This window comes from Dipteris shenzhenensis, chromosome 14 (assembly GCF_047967505.1).
Source record: "Dipteris shenzhenensis isolate YYH24624 ecotype China chromosome 14, Dip_SZ_1.0, whole genome shotgun sequence".
Taxonomy (NCBI): Eukaryota; Viridiplantae; Streptophyta; class Polypodiopsida; order Gleicheniales; family Dipteridaceae; genus Dipteris; species Dipteris shenzhenensis.
Genome location: NC_141609.1, coordinates 54,446,525 through 54,471,897, shown reverse-complemented (window position 1 = coordinate 54,471,897; position 25,373 = coordinate 54,446,525). Strand labels below are relative to the sequence as shown.

At 42.8% G+C, this 25,373-nt stretch overlaps 1 protein-coding gene across 2 annotated transcripts in view; it reads left to right on the top strand.

Annotated features, from left to right (window-relative positions):
- The window catches only part of MSH7 (MUTS homolog 7), a 64,173-nt gene that overhangs the window by 216 nt on the left and 38,584 nt on the right, over positions 1 to 25,373 (top strand). The window contains exons 2-15 of one of the 2 annotated variants that reach the window (XM_087384495.1): positions 87 to 442; positions 526 to 901; positions 1,112 to 1,207; positions 1,779 to 1,834; positions 1,921 to 1,990; positions 15,161 to 15,256; positions 15,532 to 15,687; positions 17,344 to 17,377; positions 17,551 to 17,598; positions 17,714 to 17,946; positions 19,289 to 19,418; positions 19,669 to 19,946; positions 24,143 to 24,346; positions 24,610 to 25,002. In XM_087384495.1, coding sequence (XP_087240621.1) covers positions 99 to 442; positions 526 to 901; positions 1,112 to 1,207; positions 1,779 to 1,834; positions 1,921 to 1,990; positions 15,161 to 15,256; positions 15,532 to 15,687; positions 17,344 to 17,377; positions 17,551 to 17,598; positions 17,714 to 17,946; positions 19,289 to 19,418; positions 19,669 to 19,946; positions 24,143 to 24,346; positions 24,610 to 25,002 — 2,514 coding nt within the window. In that variant the 5' untranslated portion in view covers positions 87 to 98. The remainder of the gene's footprint in view (positions 1 to 86; positions 443 to 525; positions 902 to 1,111; positions 1,208 to 1,778; positions 1,835 to 1,920; positions 1,991 to 15,160; positions 15,257 to 15,531; positions 15,688 to 17,343; positions 17,378 to 17,550; positions 17,599 to 17,713; positions 17,947 to 19,288; positions 19,419 to 19,668; positions 19,947 to 24,142; positions 24,347 to 24,609; positions 25,003 to 25,373) is intronic. The other variant, XM_087384496.1, reaches the window with a different exon arrangement.

The following is a 25,373-nucleotide window of genomic DNA, read 5'->3' as shown; positions in this document are numbered from 1 at the left end:
TGGCTTTCCAGAATCCGAGCCGTTTTGACATCTTGCAATGTCTTTGTAATGGTTAAAATTACTAAGGAAGTGATGTACGTTCGCAGATTGTTTGAAAAATGATGCAACGGCAGCAGCGATCGCTATTTTCTTTCTTCCCAACTAATGCGACGCCGGAAAACAAAAATCGAGTTTTGGAAAGAAAAGGCAGCAGCTCTTGCTCTGAAGAGAGATTGTCGCATGCTCAAACGCTGCAGCTCCAAGAGAGCACAGAGTCGAATTTCGAGGTGTTACATAATAAGTCGTTGCGACGACCGCAGATAATGTCAACTTTAGAGATGACCAACGGTCATGATTTTTTGAAGGCGGGGGATATGGATTCATTTTTCAATAGTCTGTCGCGCGACGTTTCATTGCAAGAAACTTTGCATCCGGCAGAAACAGAAGACCGGGCACTTGAAAGGTATGGCTTTTTGTTTTTAAATGCAATAGTATTATAAAAGTGAGCTCAAGCCTTGAAAGCTCCGTGTTGATCTCTCGTGACAGGACCCCTAGCCTTCGGGCACTACATGCTCTTGATTGTCGTCCTTCAATACCGGGAATCAAACGGATTCGAGAGGACTATGAAGGTCCCTTGCAAGATGACCCGGGTGCCTCACAGCTTCTCAAGCGCAAAAGACTAATGGAAGCCCTTGGAGATGGAGAGTTGCACCATGGATCGTGGGAGGAAGCGAAAGCGAAGTTTGAATGGCTAAATCCTTCTAAATTCCGTGATGGGAAGGGGAGAAGACCCGGAGACCCCTACTTCGATAGGAGAACCCTGAAGATTCCAGTTGATGTGTTGAACAAGATGTCGGCATCGCAGAAACAATACTGGGCAACAAAATGCCAATATATGGACACGGTTCTTTTTTTTAAAGTGGTTAGTATTCCGGTAAGCCTTTGTTAAAGGTGCGACAAAAGATCTTGTGTAAAACGTGGAGGTATTTTGACGGAGGTTGAAGCAGTAAGAAGCTTATCGTAAGGTTTGTCGATAAGGAGATGCCGCTAATATTGCCAATGTGCCTGACATACAATGATTTTCGGCTGTCATAGCAGTTGGTCATATTTCTTTCTTATCGCATACTCTCAGGGAAAATTTTACGAGCTCTACGAGCTTGACGCTGAAATCGGGCATAAGGAGCTTAACTGGAAAATGACCGTCAGTGGTGTCGGAAAGTGTAGACAGGTAATAAATTGCCACCTCATTTTTTTTTCAACATGGGACGTTAGATCACCGTTAAACTGCGAATCAATGGGCAAATTTATTGGACAAGGTTCCAAGTCGATTTTGTTTCGCCTCTCAACGTGTGTTGCAGTTGTGGTTCCTCAAAGGCTGCTTATGTCCGTGACTCCTTTTAGCTGGTAGTCAAATTTACATTTTTCGGTGAGTAGGGGAACATACTTGATTGACCGCTCTGATGTGCATTGATGGGTTGATAAAAAAAGAGTTTTCATGCCAGCTACATGAGCAAAGTTACCCTGATACTTTTTCTATTGGTGATCTGTAAACAAATTTCATAAAAAGGTTTTCTATTGGTGATAGCTGTAAACAAATTTCATAAAAAGATTTTTCACCAGCTATAGTTTTCTGTTAAGTAGTTACCATACATGAATGAAGCTTGTTGACGTTCCGTTTATTTGATTCATCCAAAGGCCAATGTTATGTCTTATTTCCACTGTCACTAGTCTATATTTTATATCTTCACGTGTATGATAATCTAAACTATATTTAACAAGGCAACGTGCTCTCTCTACAGGTGGGAGTCCCGGAGAGTGGGATAGAAGTTGCTGTTCAGAAACTATTGGATCGTGGGTATGCAAATTTTTTGTAAAAAATTTGGATGAGCTCATCTTTATGTACGGATGAGAGTGTCACGGAGCATTTAAACATGGCTGCAGCTACAAGGTGGGAAGAATGGAGCAGCTCGAGACTACAGAGCAAGCAAAAGCCAAGAGAGGACCTGGTGCTGTAAGTGTCATCAACAGTCAAGTTTGATTTTTGTCAGATGCTTTGCCTGCTTTGTTAAACAAGTAATCTTGCTTTGCCTCAACTTGCAATAGAATATAAGATTCTATGTAACCCTTCCAAAAAGCTTATCAATCAACACACTGAGGTAGCACTTCTGGGAAATATACGAACAGCTTACACACAAGGAGACAAGCTTCTATAGTTCACGGATGGGGCGAAAGACCATTAACTCCCTAAATGTCTCCCTTCTTCAATGTTCCTTTTAAGTAATACACAGTTTTAGTTTTTCTGTCAACTGTGCCGATCATTGTTCTCTAGATGGTGTTCCATATACTGGATAAGGGGTGACAGCCAAGTTGCAGGAAGGCCATGGGCTTCCATCTTTTAAGACAATTAAAAAACATGTGTAATGAAGTGTTGTTACTTATTATGGCTAACTTTGCCCTTTACCTCGGGAAGATGATGGGAGTCTGCATGTTGATCTGCTTACATGTCTCAATATGAAATTAGACATATGCTAAGTCTTGTAACATGCATCTACGTATATGCTGCCACAATTAGGGATCACTATCCCCTACCCTTAACAGAAACAGTGTTGGGAAAGGTGGTAGGATCCGAAATATATAGCTTCTTGGATGGCTTCAGTGGTTATAACTAAGTGCAAATTGCTCCTCAAGACCAATCAAAAACAACATTTGCTACAGAATGGGATATTTTTGCATATAGAGTCATGCCATTCGGCCTTTGTAATGCCTCGGCCACATTCCAGTGAGTCATGTTCACAGCTGATTTTGTTATAGGGATTTCATAGGATGTAGTCAATGGTATGCATGGTGTAGTTTGGGTTGAATCTTTGTTTATTAGAGTAAGGCAAGAGGTGAGTCTATCATTTCTTTTATAATCCCAATACAGACATTGGCTGTATTGTGGACTCGATCTTTGTTAAGCTAGTTCTCCATGTTTGTTGTTCAACTAGGCATTGGCCTGTTTCATGTTCAGGCAATCTGCCATTTTGCTAAGGGTAAGTACAGAAGTGAACTCACAACTACACAAATGGACAGCAAGATGCTGCTCCACGGGTGCTAAATCTGAGGCCTTAAGTATTGTCTAAACCTCGACTCTTTCCTTCTGCTGTGTGCCTTCAAGTGAGTTTTCAGTGGCTTAGTGTGTGTGGTGGGTGGGGGAGGGAGAGGGGTGAGACAGTAGGCTATTGCGGGAGGTAGCTTCCAGGAGGCCTAGGGCTTTGCTCATGCACAGCGCTTCCCCTTTGGGATCCCCATAGCTTTCACGGTCCTTGTCTGAGACCCTCTGCTCCTGTCTGCGATCAGTTCTGAGCCCTGTTTCTCTGCTGCATCCTGAATTTCGCCTTCCCTGGAGCCCTCTTTGCATACACGATTACCTTTGTTGGGTATTTGTGTTGCTCTCAAGCCCCTTCTTGGTGTCTTAATTCTGCCTGCAGTTCTGCGTTCAGCTCCAATAGGTGCTAGCGTGCCTTTTCACCTGCAGATTTCCATCGCCATAAATGCTCCTCTCTTTTGCCTTTTGACCTGCAGTTTTCCTTTGCCATAATTACTGCTGTTTCGATGCAGTCCACCATGTGGGTTGATGTGTGCCTGAGTGGGTTGTTGTGAGTTTTGCCGCCTTCTTTATGCTTTTTCCTCTCTTCCTGTAGGAACAAAATGGAGATGAATCAAATCCCCCTTCAATGATACGGCTGAAGTACTTTGGATTAATCTCAGAAGTACCTGAAGTACCTAAAGTACTATGGTTGCACAAATTCATCCACATGTGGATATAGCAACCTATGGGGGTACAAAGAAAAACAATGTCATTTTCCCTTGACATTGTTTGAATGTCTCTGGTCCCCAAGCATGTCGATGACGTGTGAAGAGAGGCAGTGACAGAACTTTCGTGAAGATATCCGCCACATTGTCCTCAGTGGAACAATATGTAAGATCAATGAAGCCATCCTAAATACAATCCCGCACATAATGATAGTGATTTGCAATGTGTTTCATGTGAGCATGAAAGACATGATTTTTGCCACTGGCGATGCAACTCTGGCTATCACAAAGATCGGAGATGCCTCCCCATCTTGAGCATGATGCAAATCATGCAATAGCTTCCTTAACCACATACATTCCATATTCGCTGCGTTTGCCACTTTATATTCAGCTTCACTGGAGGAGAGCGAGACGCGGCTTTGCTTCTTATTGAGCCATGATATGCAGGTGGAGCCCAATGAGAAGCAATAACCTGAAGTGGACTTGCGGTCATCAATTCCCTTGACCAATTTGAGTCTAAAAAACCACTCAGCAATATGTCACCATCTGGAGCATAATGCAGCCCATAAGAGAGTGTACGATGTACATATCTAAGAACCCTTTTTGCTGCGTTCCAATGCGTGACTGTGGGACAATGCATGAATTGACAGAGTAACCCTGTGGCATAGGCAATGTGTGGTCTAGTGGAACATAAGTAGATAAGACTACTCACCAGCTGCTTGTAGAGTATGCCATCAAACTTTCCCCTTCATCATGCTTACTCAGCTCGATTCCCTTTTCCAATGGAGTGGCCACATGTTTACAATTCTTCATTTTAAATTTTTGCAAGAGGCCCTTAGAGTACTTTATTTGTGATATAGATATCCCCCCTTGGGTCTGCCAAAACTCAATGCCAAGTCAATAGTGAAGCAACCCCAGATTTGTCATGTCAAATGTCTAACATAAGATGGACTTCACTGCTGCAATTCTCTGCAAATTACTACCAGTGAGTATAATGTCATCCACATATAACACAAGAATGATCAAATCTGGGTTTTCTTGCAAAACATAGAGATTGGGCTCCGTATGTGTATTCATAAAGCCCTGGGACAGTAGGAACTGATGTATCTTGTGATACCATGCATGAGGTGCTTGCTTGAGCCCATATAATGCTTTCTTCAGCTTATATACCTTGTGCTCATGTCCCTTCACCACAAAACCTTGGGGCTGCTACACATAGACCTCGTCTTTGAGATCCCCATTCAGAAACGTAGTCTTGACATCCATCTGAAAGACTGTTGGCCAACCATAATTTGCAGCTAAGGAAATGACACAACAAATGGTAGTGATTTTGGCTACCAGAGCAAAGGTCTCCCCATAGTCAATTCCTTCTTCCGGAGCCTACCCCTTGGCAACGAGACGGGCCTTGTGTTTCTCAACAGTACCATCTGCATGATACTTGACCTTGTAGAACCATTCGATGCCCACAACATTCTTGCCTATGGGAGGATCAACCAAATCCCGTGTACCATTTTTCTCAATGGATCTAATTTCTGATTTCATGGCTTCCTGCCATGCAGGATGTTCCCGTGCATCCTTAGAGCGCTAAGGTTCAGTTTTAGCTTCCATCACTTTAGTCAAGGCAAAATTGATGTGCTGCTAAGCACGTTTGGTGTTGGCCCTGGTTCTCCCTAAAGTGGGCTGATCTCTTGCATCTGCAAGAGTCAACCTAGCCCATCTTGGAACTGATTTTTCACTTGTACCGCTGGGAATAGCAATTGGAAGTGCATCCGGAGTTGCATCCTAAATATTGGGCTGTCCCTCTCCATGAGCTGGTTGCAAATCTGAAACATTCGAGGGAGAAGCACCCTCAACATGTGGCAACTCAGTTGGAGTCTGAGAGGTATAGGGAATATTAGCTGGAGAACCCAAATCAACCGAAGGACCCAAATCAGCATCATCCTCAAAGTGAGAGGTGTATCATCATATGGAGGCAAATCCTCATTGATGGGCTGCATGCTATCATGCTTAGCAGATAAAATATCCTTGCTTATGATTACTTTCCTTGTGGCTGGATCATAAATCCTGAAGCCTCTACGTTCAGTGCTATATCCACAAAGATGCATTTAATGTTCTTACCATCAAGCTTGGATCGATTTTGAGCCATACCAAAGCATATGCAATTGACCCAGATACCTTGAAATGATTCACCTTGGGCTTGTATCCATAAAATGTGTCAACCAATGCTTTTGTGGGGCATTGATTTTGAATATATATGGCTGTAACTATTGCCTCACCGCAAAATGCTTTTGACATCTTTTTAAATTTCAGCACACACCGTGTCATCTCCGAGAGAGTCTTGTTCTTCCTTTCTGCAATCGGATTGTGTTGTGTGGCATTGCTTTGTGATGCCTTATCCCATTCTCTTTCAAGTACCCTTCAAAGGCATTTGAAGTGTACTTTCCCCCATTGTTGGAATTGAGTGTTCCAATTCTAGAATTGGTTTGGTTCTCAGCCAATGCCTTGAACTCTTGAACCCATTGAACACCTCAGATTTGCATTTCATGAGAAACAGCCACGTGAACCTAGAATAGTCATCAATGAATGTAACAAAGTACCGATACCCTCTATGGGTAGTTACATTCATTGGTCCATAAACATCCCTCTGCACAATCTGCAAAACCCTGTGTGCTCTTGTTGAACCTGGGCCGTCCTTTTTGAAAGGTAGGTGATGTAACTTTCCAAGTGCATACCCTTCACACACGGGCTGCTGTAATTTTGGCAAACCTTCAATCATATTATGATTATGCATGTATGCCAAAGCTCTGTGATGCGCATGACCAAACCTAGCATGCCATAAATCACCAGGAGTAGCATACGAGACAGCCAAAGCATGCTGATTATAGGGCTGAGCATCAAGCTTGTAGAGACCCATGTTGGCCGCATAAGTGCTTGTAACCACAATCTCATACCCTTTCTTTGGATCCTTGATCCTACATTGATCATCCTGAAATTCCACGAGCATGTGCTGATCATGGGCAATGGATGGAACTGAAATGAGATTTTTCCTCAAGTCAAGAACATACCAGACATCACGGATATACTTTTTCTTTCATGAATCTAGAAGGATGGGAACATGTCCCACTCGTGTGATATCCTGAGATGCATCATTTGCACAAGTAACTTGTCTGTCAGGAACAGGTTTGATTTTTTCAAACCACTCTTTCTTGTGAGTAAGTATCAAGAATCACTAGATGAAGCATGAGAAGCATCATATGCAATTGAATCCCCCTTGGGACCAAATTTATCCTGAAATGCAGTAAATACAAAATCTTTTCCCTCTGTTGCAAAATGTGCATGGGATGGTGAAGCATTTGCATTCTCAGCTGGTGCAACATAATTACTGCTTGTGCCTTGCCTTTTTTTCTCATTGGCAATCCGTTTCTGGCAACTTTGCAATGTAATGACCAGGCTTCTTGCAATCATTGCATCTGCCTTTCTTCACCTTTGCACCTTTGTTTGTATTCCCTGCATTTGTGCTTCCATTTCCCTCCTTCCTGGCCTGATAGGCATGGCTGGTCTTAAAATGACCACCTCTTGGCTGAAATCTACCCTTTCCATGGGTGGCAAGTGCTTGCTCACCTTGACTAGAAGAACGGGCAGCATTGGAAGTCCTCTTCCTGTAATAGCAAGCCAACTAACTCATCAAATGAGAGAGGAGCAGCTGTGAGCATGATGGTCAAGGAGGTAATAAATGTGCCATATGGGGGAGCCAGGCTATTGAGGGTGATAGAGACCAATTTCTTGCCTTCTGTGTCCTCATCAATGGCTGCGAGCTCATCTTGAATGTCAATAATCTTAGCAATGTGCTCTGAAGTAAGTACCACACACCCACTTTATGCACACTTCTCACGGTTGGTGGTGTCAAACACGCAGATGTGAAGCTTTAGAATGGCTGAGCGAAAGATCATTAGGGGCTACACATTTGTTCATTGCATATGGTAGCCCCGATCTTAGCGAAGCTTTTCAACGAAGCGGTTTGCACAGACTTCCCACACAAATGGAACCTTAACACCATCACCCCCATCACAAGGCAGGAGATCCCATGAGCTCAGAAAACTACAGGATCATAATGATTGGATATGTCATGTCCAAGATCTATGCACCAGTGCTTGACGTAGTAGTTAGCCTAGCTGTAGAGCTTTGGGTTTCAGAGCCGTGGAACACATAGGATTTCAAATAGATTATGAGACCATGGATCACATACTTGCGCTCAGGGGGTCATCGAGGAGGCTAGGGCACAAAGATAGAGGGTTTACTGTTGCTTTGTAGATTTTCACAAGTTGTTTCACACAGCGTTGAGAGCTTGACTCATCAGACGCCTACAAGAGTTGGGATACGATTAGGAGATCCCTTGGGCAGTCATGGCACTTTATGAGAGAGTCTTAGGTCGGTTCTGGATAGATGCAGGGTGGATAGAGGAGATCATGAGCACCATTGGGATAAAACAAGGTTTTCCATTACCACCAACCTTGTTCGGCCTCTACATAGATGAGCTTGAGACCTTTATTAGGACACTAGGAGGGTCTGGTTGTTCCCTAGCAGGCTCTTGCTCCATATTCTCTTATATGTAGATGACGTGGTCTTGCTCTCTTCCTCAGTAAAGGGTCTCCAACAACACTTAGATGCACTTCATACCTTCTGTGAGACACATGATCTGAAGGTTGGCCTTGCTAATAGTCTTGGTTGAGTTTGGAGAATCCCCACTACAGCTCGATGCAACGTCTGAGGTCATCACGTATCTCTACTGCATTAGACAGTATGGCTCTTGCACCACAAGGCAACATAGGCTTCCTTGGTTGGCCTTATCCTTGGCATTGGCGGTAGAGGGCGACCAGAGGTGTTGATATGCACGCACAATGCATATGGTTTGAGAGCTTGGGGCTACACATAGACAAGTTACCTCCCTTTCAGTACAATGTCGAGGCCCCCTCCATCCTACTTACATATCTCGATGTGAACCATGCCAAGCATCTTTGATAAAGGGGAGAGGAAGTTGGATAGGGGTTCGAAACCATCCTGGAAGAGGCAGTGATAGCAACCTTTGATCTCATAGTACACGGGGCATCTGAAAGTGAAGTGCTCCTTTGACTCGATCTCCCTGTGATTGCATAGAGTGTGGATGCGACCCTTTGGCTATGCCCTCTCCCTGACCAACCTCAATACGGAGGCGGTGTGATGAAATGTGGAACTGTCCAATCTATATCCTCAAGGAGTTGGGGAGGTGGATCTGTGTGTATCTTGGTGGATAGATGAAGACCTCAGTTGTGATCTGTAGGCAATGGTCTCTATAAAAGCTAAGCTTGACAAGAAGCTCTCGAGGTGCTAACCAAGTTCTAATTATGTGTAACTGTAAGAGATCCTCTCGGATGACCTGAGGTCACACATGAGCAACTAGCAATCCCCAATTTCTGGGGCAAACATACCAGTCTGCAGGCCAGCCAAAAGGTCAGCCAGTAGGGATCTGGCCGACCAGCAGCCAGCAGGGGTCTGGCCAACCAGAACTGGCCGCGACAGGCTCATCGACTAGCTGGCCGGCCCACCGACCAGCTGGCCAACCAGCTAGGTCAGGCCTATAAAGGCACTAGCCCCCCACACTCTTAAGTACAAGATAGGACCTGCAGCTGCTCCTCATCTCCTCCATCCTTTGCTGCAGTCCCTTTTGCTCCAGATCTGCCCCCTTTGCTTCAGATCAGTCTCTTCTGCTCCTCTGCTCCAGATCTGTCCCCTCCTGCTCCAGATCTGTCTCTTCTGTCTCTTCTGCTCCTCTGCTCTAGATCTGTCCCCTCTTGCTCCATATTTGTCTCTTCTGTCCCTTCTGCTCCAGATCTGCTCCTTATCTTCATCATCATCGAGCTACACGGAGGACTGCGTTACGCTCCCTCTGCTGCTATCTTTTCTACAGTTTCTCTACATGGAATCATCTTTTTGATTCACCTTAGCCACGGTCCTTGAGACACGACGGCTTGAGGTTCTTGTATTCAGTTTTTCATATTACTAACAGGCACTATGTTTTCATAGTTCCGTTCTTCAGTTGTGTTTGAGTATTGTCTATTTTTTGATCGCTCCATTGCAAACCCTATCGTTTCTCTATATGGTAGCAGAGCCATGGTGATCTAAAGACCCCAGATCTCTGGTGATCTAAAGATCCTGCTTCTTCAAGGAGGCCATAGGTATGGGGAGCATCACTCCTATGAACATATCAGTTTCCTCTTCATTCCGCTGCGCACTAAGGGAGAGAACTCCATCCCACCCTCCCTTTCAGAACTCCATCTTCTACTCCCATCTCTCCCTCCCTTTCTTACCTCCATCTTCTACACCCATCCCTCCGGAGGAGAAGGGGGCAGATCTGGAGCAGGAGGGGACAGATCTGGAGCAGAGGAGCAGAAGAGACAGATCTGGAGCAAAGGGGGCAGATCTGGAGCAGAAGGGACTGCAGCAAAGGATGGAGGAGATGAGGAGCAGCTGCAGGTCCTGTCCTGTACTTAAGAGTGTGGGGGGCTAGTGCCTTTATAGGCCTGACCTAGCTGGTCGGTGAATCTGCCAGTTGGTCGGTGGGCCTGCCAGTTGGTTGGTGGGCCTGCCAGCTGGTCGGCCGGCTGGTCGGCCAGTTCTGGTCGGCCAGACCCCTGCTGGCTGACCTTTTGGCTGGCCTGCAGACTGGTATGTTTGCCCCAGAAATTGGGGATTGCTAGTTGCTTAATAGGGAGGTGGATCTGTGTGTATCTTGGTGGATAGATGAAGACCTCAGTTGTGATCTGTAGGCAATGGTCTCTATAAAAGCTAAGCTTGACAAGAAGCTCTCGAGGTGCTAACCAAGTTCTAATTATGTGTAACTGTAAGAGATCCTCTCGGATGACCTGAGGTCACACATGAGCAGGTTGTAGTCACATGCCTTCATTCATAAGGCTGTCCAACATGGGGAGTCGTTGCTTCGGACACGTAGGCGAGATCAAGGTACACACCGAGACTCCTCTTAGAGCATGATCGCTTAGTTTTTCCAGCCAAATAGCACCGACTAGCAGGACTTACGCACCGAACCAAAGATACGACAGACTTGCCAGCGGACTGAGGCACATATCATATTAGGGGACCTTCCCTCCATGCTCACTAGACTGGAGACATGACCCATAGGGATGACAGTGGCGCTTGTTTGCCGCAGGACCATAGCTAGGAGACCACAATGGGCCACGCATGCCGACAGCCACCAGTGTTCCATCAAAGGTTTCACGCCACCACATCACCCTCACATGGTGACGCCCCCTTCTTAGGATTGACGCCTCGCCTTGGAGAGGTTTTCTCTTTATACATTGGTGGTGTTGTGATCACGATTATGGACTTTCCTTTTTGTACTCATTGTGGGTGTTGATGCCCGCTTTACAGCTCCACTCCTCATAATATTTTCAAGTTTTTTTTAGTCCCATAGACCCTTTGGTCTTTCGAAGACTTTAATAAACTTTATTTCTTTCTTCAATGAAGAAGCTCCTACCATGGCTTTAAAATATCAAAGGGATTTACTAAGCCTCATAGATTTCTAAAAAGCCGAAATCTCGAAAGCGTTATGCTTTCTAGAACTCTCTCTCTCTCTCTCTCTCACACACACACACACACTCATGCACCCCTGCACTAGGGTGCATTGTGACACACCTGACTTGGCATCAAGGGCATCTTGTACATGAGTAGAACCCTTCAGTAGGCTTTTTCTTGTATACCGTGATCCAATTTTGAGAACTAGTCCGGGGATGAGTCAGGCACAAGCTACGTATGTTAGTCTTTGAGCCCTGGGGTCAGTCAAAGTCCTCTTGTACCCATTGGAGAACTGCTTAGGTTAGCTAGAAGTCAGCCCGAAAACGTTAGGATCAGTTAATGTTAGGTTAGGTCAAAAGGCCAGCCAAAAGGCTGCTTTTTGAAGGATTTCCAGCTGCCCAAACAAGGGCCAGCTGGGTTGCCTTTGGTCAGCAAGTACTGCTCACCAGGTCGGGTCAGTTGACCCGACCAGTCAAAGTCGGTTGACCGACCTGCAGGTTGGTCAACCAGCGGCCATTTACTTGCCTGTAAAAGGGGCTGCTGTGCCCCTTGTTTGGCATTCAGTTCTGTCATCCTCTAGTCCTTGTTCCAGTCCCTTGCAGTGCCAATTCAGGACCAAAACCAGTAGCGAATCCTCTCCTTCCAAATCGTGATTCCTAGCAGCATCTACAGCGGGGTGTTTGGGCAGCAACCGGTTGAGGTTTGAGTCAGTTCAGCACTTCATCTTTCAGTTTTCACTCAGTTCTCTCTCAGGTATCTCAGTCCACATTCCTCTCAGTTCATCGTTCTCACTCACGTGAGAACCCAACATGCCCGGGGACATCCCTAGCCTCACAGAGTGGTTTACATCTACAGTGTGGATAGCATTGAGGTCTTGTTTATTGGCTGGAGCTGCATCTCAGGTTTTTGGGTCTGTTCTAGTGTTCACAACTGCCTCTTGAGAGTTGCATTTCATGCTCTCTCGAAGAGAGTCTTTAATTGTATTTCAATTCTCCAAGATTAAAGCAAATTCTGCCCTATATTAAGGGAGGGGGCCCTCAATGGGTACATGGATCCAATTGGTTGTTGACTCTCTTCTTAACCTTTATTTCTCTTTTATGTCTCTTGAAGAGACATGGAGATAGGAGAATGCCAAGCTAGCTAGGAACGGAATGGAAATATGGAAAGCATAATGGAAAGGCAAAATGGAAGGCAAATGAAACGATAAGTGCTAGGCAATGATAACCAAAATACTCACATGATATAAAGCTTGATGTTGACTGATGTGATAGACAATAGACAAGTACAACACTATATAGTGTGCCACTAGACTCTAGAAAGTCACAATGTCTATGGGATATCTCCCAATATAACACGTGGGACTATAAAACCACACCTAGACCACCTAGAACACTCATTTTTGACTCACATTGGCTTCATATTCCAACACCCCCCCATGAAGGCAAGGTGAGAGACTATTGGAATGGAACCAAGAACAAACATGACAATGACGGTCATCAAACTGTGCACCCTATGTAACTCAGAGGCTAAAGTTTGAGCGTGTTCAGAGGTTGATCCAAGCACTCTTATGGCTTGAGACTAAACATGCTCAGAGGCTCACGTTATAGCATGGCTACATGACCAGCTTATAGGTCTAGGAATACACCAACATCCTGGAACTCGGCCAAGCTTGATAAACAAATAGACCTATCAAAACCAATACATATGGCTCCCATAGTACATCCCCCTTGGCTTCATATTGGAAAACCGGGATGAAGTCACACACCACTCATAAAAGAAATAACATCAGTTAAGGAGGACTATTCAAGGCGGAATACCTTATAGACTCAATGAAAATAAAATACTCAATACATATCATTTTAGGGGACTACCCAGTGCAGAGGACCCCAAAATAACATTAAGCATGTAGTAATAAAAATTAGATCTCTTATGATAAGAGATGTCTTCCAAGTAGCCACTGCACATGTGTGCACATCCCTGTGAGACGATGACAATGTCGATGAAGCGCTAGGCAGGAATGCCCCAAAAGATGTGTCGGTGAAGTCCATGGGGTTGCTAAATGGAGCACTCACATAGTGGAGAAGATGACGATGTCGATGAAGCGCTAGGCAAGAATGCCCCAAAAGATGTGTCGGTGAAGTCCATGGGGTTGCTAAATGGAGCACTCTCAAAATGGCTAAGGGAGAGTCACCTATGTTGAAGTAGAGACCGGAGGTGTCACGAGCACTCGGAGAGTCGGTCAAAAGAGGAGCTCGGGTACCACAGACAATCGGGGCGGTAATCGGAGAAGTCGGGAAGTGTTTGGAGCTCACATCAAGCTTGGAGCAGCTTCACTTGTTGTTTGACGGGATGTGGAGTAAGTGACGGGCAGAGAAGAGGGTCTGTTGCAAGATAGAGAAGAGCTGGCGAGGGGAGAGAAGGCAGAGACAGCGTGGACAGCAAGAGCTGGAGCTGCGTGGGCAGTAGGAGCAGCGTGGGCAGCTTGGGAAGTGTGGAGCGTGGAGCTAGAGGTGATTGTAGGTGTACGGGTCTAGCGGGCAGGCTGCACGAAAACAGTCCGTACAGTCCGTATTGCCTGTATGGCCTATACGGCCTATTTGATGGTGGCGTCTTCAGATCTTAGGCAGGAGCGTTTGAAGCTCTTAGGAGGAGAAGAGCTCAAGATGGTTGATGGCAAGGCAAAAGAAGAGGCCGTTGGCGAGGCATTTCGGGCTGAAGAAGGGGTAGTTGATGGCGAGGTAGATTAGCTCTGAAGGTGAGGCTAAGGAGTGGAGGAGAGGAGCTCAAGGTGGAGAGGCAAAGGAAGAAGAGGGAGGTGCTCAAGGAAGGAGAGGAGGAAAGGCTATCCCTCCAAGTGGAAGAGAGGACCTTCCAATGAGGAGGAGGGAAGGCAGCTTCATGGCTACTGTCTTACCTCCACCTCTTGGAGGTGGCTCTGATACCATATGAAGAGACATGGAGGTAGGAGAATGCCAAGCTCACTAGGAACGGAATGGAAATATGGAAAGCATAATGAAAAGGCAAAATGGAAAGAAAATGAAAGAACAAGTGCTAGGCAATGATAACCAAAATATTCACATGATATAAAGCTTGATGTTGATTGATGTGATAGACAATAGACAAGTACAACACTATATAGTGTGCCACTAGATTCTAGAAAGTCACAATGTCTATGGGATATCTTCCAATATGACACGTGGCATGTTTAGGACTCACTAGACTATAAAACCACACCTAGACCACCTAGAACACTCATTTTTGACTCACATTGGCTTCATATTCCAACATCTCTGTGGTGCATAAATAAGTACGACTCAGTAAATGTTTAAAGGTCTTACTGCTGCGATTACATGATCAATATCCGTTGCATGGTACATCTCAAGAGCTCAGTGAATTCCTGAGAGCTCGACAAGCTTTCAAGGGACAAAGTTGTACCATCCAATTCATCCACAAGCTAAAACTCATAGCTACAAATTTTCCAAGCTTCTGTCTTAACAAAAACAATAGCAACTTCAACCACAAATGAACAATCAACCAATGTAAAGTGTCTCCATGGTTCACTTTGGTTCACTTGGCTAAGACCTTGCTCTGATACCATTCAAACGACTCCCTCTTTGAGTTAGCTTCGTCAATCATCTTTGGTAAATTCCTATATGAGTTGATTATTTCCAAAGGCGAACATCAATTTGTTTATTGCGAGTCCCAATCACTATGATTTTGTTTCAAGTTCAAACGATTTTGGGATCTTTTTTTGAAAAGTTAAAGCTAATTGAATAAACTCATCTAGAAACCAATAACTTTTTGTCAATGGTGTTCTTAGATGGTTCAACGAAATCTCACACACGTGTTAACCCCTTCAACAATAATGGATGAAAATATGAAGGCGGATGCTGTCCATTTGTTAGCATTACGAGAGGTAATTGAAGTTTGACACACCCAAATTATTGTAATTACTCTTTTCTTTAGGGGTTTATTTTGACCAATAGATTTATTTTTTGGTGTATGTTGGTTTTTCTTGCTTGGGATAATAGATTCCCATGGGCTTTGTATATCCCATGGAGAACTTGCAAAAATCGTCCGTTTACTCTATCTGGTTTAAGCTTATCCAGTTATGAAAGAACAAATGCTAAAATTAAGTTTGTAATGCATCAAGTTCTAGAGGCATACTGATTTTGTAGGACATTTTAGCAGGAACCAAATCATGTTTCGAATAGTTGCAGTGTAAATGGAAGTATTGAGAAGGCCATTTTTGGATTTGCATTTGTTGATGCTGCTGCTGGACGGTTTTATGTTGGTTCCTTGCATGATGATGATTCTCGCTCGGCATTAGGAGCATTGCTCATGCAAGTAAGTTATAGTCATCCATGTTTATTGAAAAGGTAAATGGTAATGCGAATTAAGGTTTTTATTGGAGCCATTCCTCTTTTTCTGACATGCCTTATGAAGTTCTAACTTCAGATAGATCTAGACAAGTGTTTTTTTACATGAATTACACATATTAGGGATGCTGCCTTTGGCTTATTCATGTATGTCAATGATTATTTGCTGTGTTAGGACAGGTAGATACTTTGGACTAGCTGGGTTTGGAAAAATTAATCATATAAGAATTGTTTGGCCAACAGGAAAATTCACAAGTATACTTCAAAATATATAAGAAAAAAGAAAATTGTATTCAATCAATGATCGAAGCTATATGTCCACATATTCTAGTTTTTTAAATTTAAAGTGTTAAATAGCAAAGTAGCATTCACCACGCTTGAAAAATTCATCATAAAAAACGACAAGCCACATACTATGGCAAATTTTGAAGCTGCATAGTCATATGTCCATTTGACCAGCATCCTTGGCTCACATTCGCCCCAATAGACAGTAGAGGTTGAGAACCTCTTTAGTGAAGAAGGGAAAAAAGGAAATGAAATTGAAAGAAAATTTGAGAACAACTCTAATCAGGCCTAATATGTTTCTATGACCCAACCATACTTGACATATGGAGCAGAAGATAAGTATGTTCGATGACATTATATTTCTAGACGGTTGCGTGCAAAATTTTATTGATTTGGACAAAAAGTAGCCATGGCATTGTCCTCTCAATGAAATTTTAGAGGTGTGGGAGCTTAGCTGTGTTGTTCTTTGGCAACCTTGATAATCCATCACTTCTCTATGATTTGCATTATCCTTTTGTTAATTTAATAGGATCCCTTGAAAGGGTTCACGTTGAATTGGAGTACGACACCCTTGTGTAGCACATGCCCTGCACACACACATTTGTAGGGGTGCAAGCACACGTCTGCACAAACACACACACACACACACGCGCACGCGCACGCGCACGCACGTGCACACATTTTTGTTAATCTTCCTTTTAAAAAAAATATTTGGTTTATTCTATAATTATTTATCCATGAGATTGCGTCCTTGAGACATAAGGGGTTATGCAGGACAAGAGACGGTTGAACAGAGAGGAGGGGGGCAAGGAGTTTAGAGAGGGGTGTGGCATTGAGAAAAGAAAGAACAAATAGGCAGAAAGTTGGGAGCAAGGAAGTGAGGAGATTCAGGATATAATTAAGGGAGTCCATGATCATCTCTTATTGTCTATTCGGCTTTCATAGCACAAATGCCTACGAGCTCCATAAAAAATTTCTTGTTTTGTAGGAATGTTGTGGCTTTGTCTTCTTTGTCCAATCATTCAAAGATGTTTGGGACTTTGCCTCTATTAATGGTAGACAGTCAATCTATGCAAACTGGTCTTGAGTACGAAGTAGGAGCAATACAAAATGCATGGAAGATTAGTATGTGCAGCTAGTTGGACATCAGAACACTTTTCTTCATATTAGCGCCTTTAACCTAGGTAGCTTCTACATGCTTTGTTTCAAACACAGTTTGTACTCATTTGATCTTGTTGTGCCCTGGAAAATCTGGGCAATTACTGTTTATAGGAAAGTTTTGACATTTGAAATATGATAAGTCTATTAAAGTCTAAAACTCTATTCCTGGGTGGTGTAGGTGGCACCTCAAGAATTGCTTTATGAGCTTGGAGGTAGTGAGCTTGGGCTCGTCGTTTCAATGTGGCATGAAATTTACATTGTTTTAGCAACCTACAGAGCTGCTCTTTTTAACTCTTGGGGTGATTTTGTATGAGAGAATTTCTATGTTTCATGAGATGTACATGAGGGCATACGAATATAATTTGGATGAGCTTTCACTTTTCAGGACTTTCTGATGAAACCATGAAAGCACTTAAGCGCTGTTCTTGTCAGGGTAAGGACTAGTATACACACTGTCAATTTTTGCATTCCTTAATGTCGGAGGAGATTCTTTGTTTTGCACAGAAGCTGCTGTTCTCTTTTTCACTTTCTCAATACGAGCTCTGCAGGACTGTTACCGCTGGAGCTTACTCCACTGCAACCCAATGTGGAATTCCTAGAGGCATCTGCTGCAGTAAATGTGATTCAGTCACATGGTTACTTCAGGGAAAGTCTTGATAATGAAAGTCAATGTTCTGCTGCAAATATGGACAAATGGTTAGAGGTCCTCAAGCAACTGAATGACTTCAACCCTGCTGCAATTGCTTTGGGAGCACTTGCATTGCACTTATGCCGGATAAAGGTGGTATCTCCAACCATACTACAGAGCATTTGCAATGCAATTATGTAGGGGATATATAAAGTTTTGTGTTTATTGTTCTCACATTGATTGACGAGCAGTCTCTGTAAAAGTATGGCAATGCCTGCTCTTGAGAGGCAGTTTGAGTGCAATCACTCTCTTCAAGGGCCATAAATCAAGAGTTTTTAGGGGATAGTCACCATTAACTAGTATTGGATGTCTGGAACCTTTGGAAAGAGGTTAGAGCTACTGCTTGCAGAATCTTTAGTTGCAAGTTGGTGACCTACAGTATAAGCTGCTATGATAACTTGTCCTATTACAGATAAAATGTTTTTGGCATCTCATTTGCAATAGCTGCTGGGTGCCTTTAACAAAAATTATCTCCAGACTATTCGCACCTATCCCTTGACACACAGAGCTGGTTCAAAATTCTCAGGGATCAAGAGAAACTGAGGCTCTGATAGATTTTTTCAAAGAAGCCGCTCATGCTGCACTGTCCATTTTGGTAGGTGTCTTCTAGAAAGAAGACGTATTAAATTGATCTTTGCATAGTTGTGATGCAGGGCTGTGCGATCCTTTTGCAATTCAGCTTGTTGGGAATTGGGTTCTGACTCCCTTTGAAAGAGCTACTGTTTGCCTTTTCGTTGCAATATCCTCCATCCTCTCTTTTTCCATTCTAAGAATGCTTTACTTCTTTCAGAAATCTTCAATGTAGTTTATCTGCTTTCAAGATTTACACAATTCTCTTATCTCATTGTCTGGCTGCCATATTTATGCTCATGTTCACAATCATTGTTGACCTCAAAGAAGTTTATGAAACTGCTAATCAATACTCAATTCTGTGCTTGAGCACACCACCAGGCATCTAAATAGCAAATTGCAACTGGTAATTACGAAAGGCTACTGTTTGTGGATGTGCCGATATTGATGTGTGTGTGTGTAACTTCACCCCAAAAAAGTGTGTGTACACACACACACACACACACACACACACACACACACACACACAAACCTGTCTTTGACTCTTACCTTGACAATGACTTTGACTTTGACTTTACCTTGGCCTCTACTTGTGCCTTTGCCTTGCTTGTGACTTTGACTCTGGCTTTTACTCTCACTTCACTCTCACTCTCAGTCTTATTCACTCGCTTGTATTTGCTTGTATGGCCTTGTTACAAATATGCTAAATGTGGTTTTCCATCTCTCTCTCTATTGGTGTTGTAGAGGTAATATTTTTTTAAAAATGAAAAGGAAAGCTAATGAAAAATGTTTAAAGGGCTTATTTCAAACCGTTACACCAAATTCTTGCCTCGAATTCATATTGTTTTCTGTTTTACTTTGACAGTTGGATGAGAGGCTATTAAAATACGGATTGGTATCTACTTACGAGGTTTACAAGGGATCGTTGCGCTTGGATGGTCAGACTTTGTCAAATTTGGAGATTTTTCGGAACAATGCTGATGGAGGCAAACGAGGTCTATGCACTATTCAACATGCACAAGCAAATTTCTGTCCTTTATTTGACAGTTTACATTCGACGTTTCAGCTGAAGTTTTGGAACCCATTTATCGTGCAATTGTGTTTCATGTTCTAGTCAACATCCACAAGCAAATTTGTGTCCTCTGTTTGTCAAAGATTATGCTTGAAGTTCCAGATGAAGTTTTGTGGGAGATAAGGCAATTGTTTTGGAATAACCCATCAATCCTCTAACGATCCCTTTTGCAGGAACTTTGATGTCTTTTTTGGATAATTGCTCTACCCCGTTTGGCAAGCGCCTTCTACGCAGATGGATGTGTCATCCTCTCCAAAGAATAGATGAAATAAATGATAGACTCGATGCAGTAGAAGAATTGAGGCGTCATCCAGACTTGGTCGGGATACTTCGTGTAGGCTTACGGCCACTACCAGACCTTGAACGGCTGGTTGCTCGTGTTCGTGGTTTTTTAGGTTCTTCAGACGTAGCAAGAATACCAATAGTTTGGAATCGATTTCAAAAACAAAAGGTGACCCTCAAGGTCTTTTATGTGCCAGTTGAAGTATTGTGTTGTATCTCTTGCTTAGCAAGCATATTATCCTATTTTTTGTTGTTCATGTTGGTGAGACCTCTAATGCTCCTTTGTGTTGTTACTTACATAATTGATGCGAGCTCAATTTATCTGATATGCAACACATGTTGCATCCTCTCGAGCTTTCCATTTTTTATGCTTAAAGATCCATCGTCTCTGCTTGTGTATGATCCTATATTTCATAGCTTCCTACATACTTTCACAAAGCATGTAATAAATTGACTATTTAATGTCCTTATCTTACCATGATGAGAATACAAGGGGGATCTTTAGAAATATGAGAAGGGTTACTTTGATCTAGGCTAAGCATTAATGTTAACTGAATTGGGGTAATTGTTGGAAAAGCTTGTCCAGCAAGTTTTGCCTTGACTAGCAATGCTAAACTTGGGATCTTTGTGTTGAGGCCTTTTTGGTTTCGACCTTTCTAGATTTGAAAAGTGAGTGGCAACTCCAAACAGACATATTGGGCCTCATTCTTTATGTAGAGTCGCATCAAATCAATATGTGTGTAAGCGTTTTGTTATGAGTCAAAGGGTTATATATTTGGACCTTTCCAATCCCTCAATAGGAGAGAGGTCTTGAGTTCTGGGTTACTCTCCTCTTGTCTGATAGACTGAGATTGTAGCAAGAGCAATTACAACTCGAAGAAAAGACTTCTAGGTTACTCTCCTCTTATCCAATAGACTCTGATTACAATAAGAGGTAGTAAATGGTTGAGTCCTTTGTTACTCTTCTCTTGTTCATCAGGCTTGGATCATGGTAAGTCCAAGTAAGTTCTTGAGTTCTTGGTTACTCTCCTCGTCCAATGCACTCGAACTAGAGTAAAGACTAAGTATTTGCTCAATAAAAGAGAGTTTGAGAGTTCTTGGTTAGTCTTCTCTTGAACAATAGGCTTTCATTCTCCCCACATTCTTCCTTTGATTGATATCATGCCCCTTCAATTGGAATAGTTTTACTGATGTTTCAATCAGCAGATGGGAACTCACGTGCCATGCTAACTCCTTTGTTGAGGGAGATCTCATGGTTTGCTTATATAGGGGTGCAGTTGGATCTTTGTCCAAGGATGACTTATGTGGATCCTAGTGTTCACTCAATAAAAGGGAGATCTTGAGTTTTTGTTTACTCTCTAATTGTGCAATAGGGTTAGAATACTTGAGGTTCACTCACATGCCCATGCTAACTCCTCTGCTGAGATAGATACCATGGTTTGCTTGTATGTAGGAGTGTTGGGCCTTTGTCTAAGGATGACCTATTTGGATCCTAGTATTTGCTCAATAAAAGAGGATTGGTTACTATCTATTTGTCTTGCAGGCCCGTTACAAAAAAGAAAGCTACGATTCTAGTATGTAAAACTGAGCATAAGGGGGGTGTTAAAAGTTAATGCTGGAATTTCCATACTTTTGAGCTTATTTTTGGACCACCTAGCGTTTCTTTTTCAGAACATGAAATTAGTTAAGTTTTTTTGGGTTGCACATGGCACAGCCATGTCATCTAGGGTTGTGGAAACATGGCCCTAGTCTTGTGATTTCTTTCAAACACTCATGTCCATGGTGTTTTTGTCCAAATTGTGGGAGATTATCAATGAAAGTTGGCAAATTCTTCTTCTTTTTGCCTATATCTGTTCCACCTCTCATTTCAACGTAGCTACACATTGTTTTGCTATCTAATTCTTAACTTCGCTATTTAGGTTTTTTGACATCACGTATTAGTTGCATGTATTGTATGGAAATTCTTGTACAAAACAGCATGACACGTTCTATATTGGACGGTACGTGTCTAGAAAAGGTTTTAACAAAAACATTGGACGGTACGTATATGGAAAAGGTTTGCTTGTTTGTTTTCACAAAAATACTCATTTGGGGGTGTGTGTTTTGTAGGGGTGCATTTTAATTTAAAAAAATATAATTAAAAAAGGGGTGAGGTCCAGATGTGTCCCTTTTCGTCAAATGTATTTGTGTAATTGTAAGACATACGTAAAAATCCCTTGGCCACTTCAAATCGATTTGGCACTTGCCACCCCCTAGCTTCTCCTCCCCCCTCAAGGTTGGTCTTCCTTCAGCGCACTTAGCCCCCCCTTGCATATCCTCCTCTTAAAAGATGATGTAAACGCCATGGTCCACACAGCCTTGTAGATTGTAGTAGATTATAGACTCTACATTGTGACTCGTTGCTCTAATATGTTCTACGATTTCAATTTGATAAATTGGTTTCAATGTTAAGTTTTCAGTTTCTAGCTAAATCTCTTTGTGTGTTATTTAGTTCCATGTGTGATGTATGTACATCAATAGTCAAATGCCTCCTTAGTTATTCTCTGGGTCAGGCTCACCACTGGAGTTGCCTCTTTGAAGTTTGTCTTACCTGCATCAAATATGGAATTGGTTGGGGTTAGAGCTTACCTGAATGTTATTGTGTGTGATACCACACGTTTCATGTGAGCCTGGCGGGCTGCAGTCAGAGCCTGTTATAGATAGAACTGTCAGTCTGAACAACTGAAATCAATATAGGATCATGATTCCGGTTTTGGCATAGCTGCAGAAAAATTGTGTTGATTTTTGCTTGAGTGGGGTCTGGTCCAACATAAGGTTTGAGCCTAAAACCATTGACTGGTTTGTCAAATATGTTCCCATGTAGGTCAGCCAATTTGAAGGTACCTTGCTCAAAAACTTCAAGCACCTTAAATGGACCATCATATTTGAGCTTGAATTTACCTTGCATTTTTTCCAATTTTGTGTTAAATATCAACTCTAAATCACCTTTTTTGAACAATTTGAACTTATGTTTCTATTGATCCATGCTGCCCTCCTTTTGTGAATGATATCAGCAGTATGGGAACTTGTGAGCTTGTCCTCATCCAATTGCAGGAGTTGCTCTAATCTTGCATTGATTGAATCTTCTAGAGATAATTTATTATCTATTGTCACTCTCAGGCTACTTCTCAGAAATTCCATTGGTACTACTGCTTCACAATCATATACCAACTAAAAGGTGTTAACCCTGTTGCAACCTATCTATCCCTTCCTCCCTATTTCTTCTGGATTAAGGAAAAAAAACAATGCCGGCGTACCTTACGTAACGTAAAATTCTTTCCATACTACGCAATTTACCAGTACTCGTGTTGTATGGTACCACCTTGATGGCAGCTCATCCAAGCTCTCTTTATGTTGATAGCATAGTCATTGCCCCCATGTTCCATATTTTGATCCTGCAGTTCTGGAGTCCGAGAGAGAGAGAGAGAGAGAGAGAGAGAGAGAGAGAGAGCTTTTGAAAGCCAAATGCTTGTCTTCTTGACATACCATTATAGTGATAGCATAGTCGTTGCCCCCATGTTCTTGGGGCTTGGTAATGGGTTGGTTTTGCCTCTGATACGACTTCACATATGGACTGGGGGTGTGAGTGACAATGGCAGAATAGAAGATTTTGTTGAATGGAGTCAAGGTAGGAGGGTTTGAAAAAATTGACATTTTTGGGGAGCTTGACTGCCCCATAGTCTAGCCTTAAAATTTACAAACCCCCCCAGCTTGAACTAACACAAGATTGGGCTGGGGGACTCAGCCCAACTCAGGATGGGGGGAGACAAGGAAAAGCTGAGTGAAAAGGGAGGCGGAAGCTAAGCAGGGGATGAGCCGGAGTTGAGCAGGGGTTGAGTGAAGGGTTAGCGGGGCTGAGCGGAGGGTGAGCAGGGAGTCTGAGTGGAAGTTAAGTGAGCTTGAGGGAGAAGGGAGTGAAGGGTGAGCAGAGAGAGAGAACTTGAGTAGGTTCAGATGATAAGGTGCTAAATCAATACATGAGTAAAATGGGGTGGAGGATGACAGCCAAGCTTCAGTGGGGCCATCCCCTTTTTGTGCCTCTTCCAGGTATTAGCACTCTCCTCCTTGCTTTCTATTTGTACTTAGGGTTTTAACCTTAGTTTTCCTGTGCTTACTGGAATGATCTTCTTTTGTCTTTGGGGGAGAAATTCAATTCCTAGATATACCTAAATTTCTGCTAGCTTTTGTGTTTCACGGGTCTTTATTGTGCTAAGTAATATACCTTGGACACGGATGATGTATATTTTTAAATTTAGTTGTGAGAGGTTGAAAACTATTTCACAAAATTTATAGGAGTCAATGATGTTTTTCTCGTATTTCTGGCAGGTTAAAGCGTTTTGTGCAGCTGTGAAAGGTCTACTTTGTGGGTTTGATCTCCTAAAATCTGTACATACAGGAGACAGAGAAGGTTCAATACATAGTCGCCTTTTGCAGGCAACGTCAAAGCTGGGGGGAATGAATGAAGAGTATGCATTGCTTTGCACAATAGCCTCAGACATACAAAAGTGGTTTTTAGGATCAAAAATACAGGTATTGAAATGTTTTGAACACAATCCTGTTATTTCAGCTGAAATACAGTGTTTTTTTAAAAATTTACTATGCCTTTAAACACTTGAAATGTTATAATGCCTATTTCCAAGGTTCTGAAAATGCAAATCAAATGCATTATTGCTAGAAAAATGCCAAACTTGTTTAAAAGATTGAGGCACTATATATTGAAGTGCACATTATTTTCCCAGTGTTATTGGTTATCTAATTCAGAATTTATGTTGTCTGTTCATGTTGTTTTACAGGAGCAGGAATTAGATGAAAGGGATACTCAACACTTGAATCATCTCTTGACGCTATTTAACAAAAAGAGTGGATGCTGGTTTCTGGTCATTGATAATCTTAGCCGAGTAGATGTTCTTATTTCCTTTTCATTAAGCACTGATGGAACACATGGCCCAACATGCCGCCCTGCATTTGTGTCAAACCATGCTACTTCAAAGGAAGGTGCTGTTCTTAAGATCAAAGAGCTTTGGCATCCATTTGCTACTGGGGGTCAATGCGGCATGTACGTGCGAAACGACATTGAACTTGGTTGGGAATCAAATTCCTGCCGAGGAATGCTTCTTACTGGGCCAAACATGGGGGGGAAATCGACATTGTTGCGTGCGACATGCCTGCTGGTCATTATGGCTCAGGTATTTGATTGCTACCCTTTTCTCAAAACCTAGATGGCAGCTTGCTTGGGTATGACGAGGGAAAAACTAGCTTTGCTCTCTTTCTGTGTGTGTGTGTGTGTGTGTCTCTCTCTCTCTCTCTCTCTCTCTTAGTACTTCTGTCGGAAACGGGAAGGAGGCCAATTGAATTTCATGCATTGATCAGAGTTATGCAATACCTAATAGAGGTGCAGCAAATGCAACCTGATAGGTTGCCTCATAAAGCATGGAATGCCAGCACAAAGCTTCAAAAGAACCACAAAAGTAAGATCATCTGTATAGGATGGGCAACCGACATAAGAAAATGGTTCAGCAGATGGAAAGTGGAAGCATATTTGACCATGCCGCCTGAA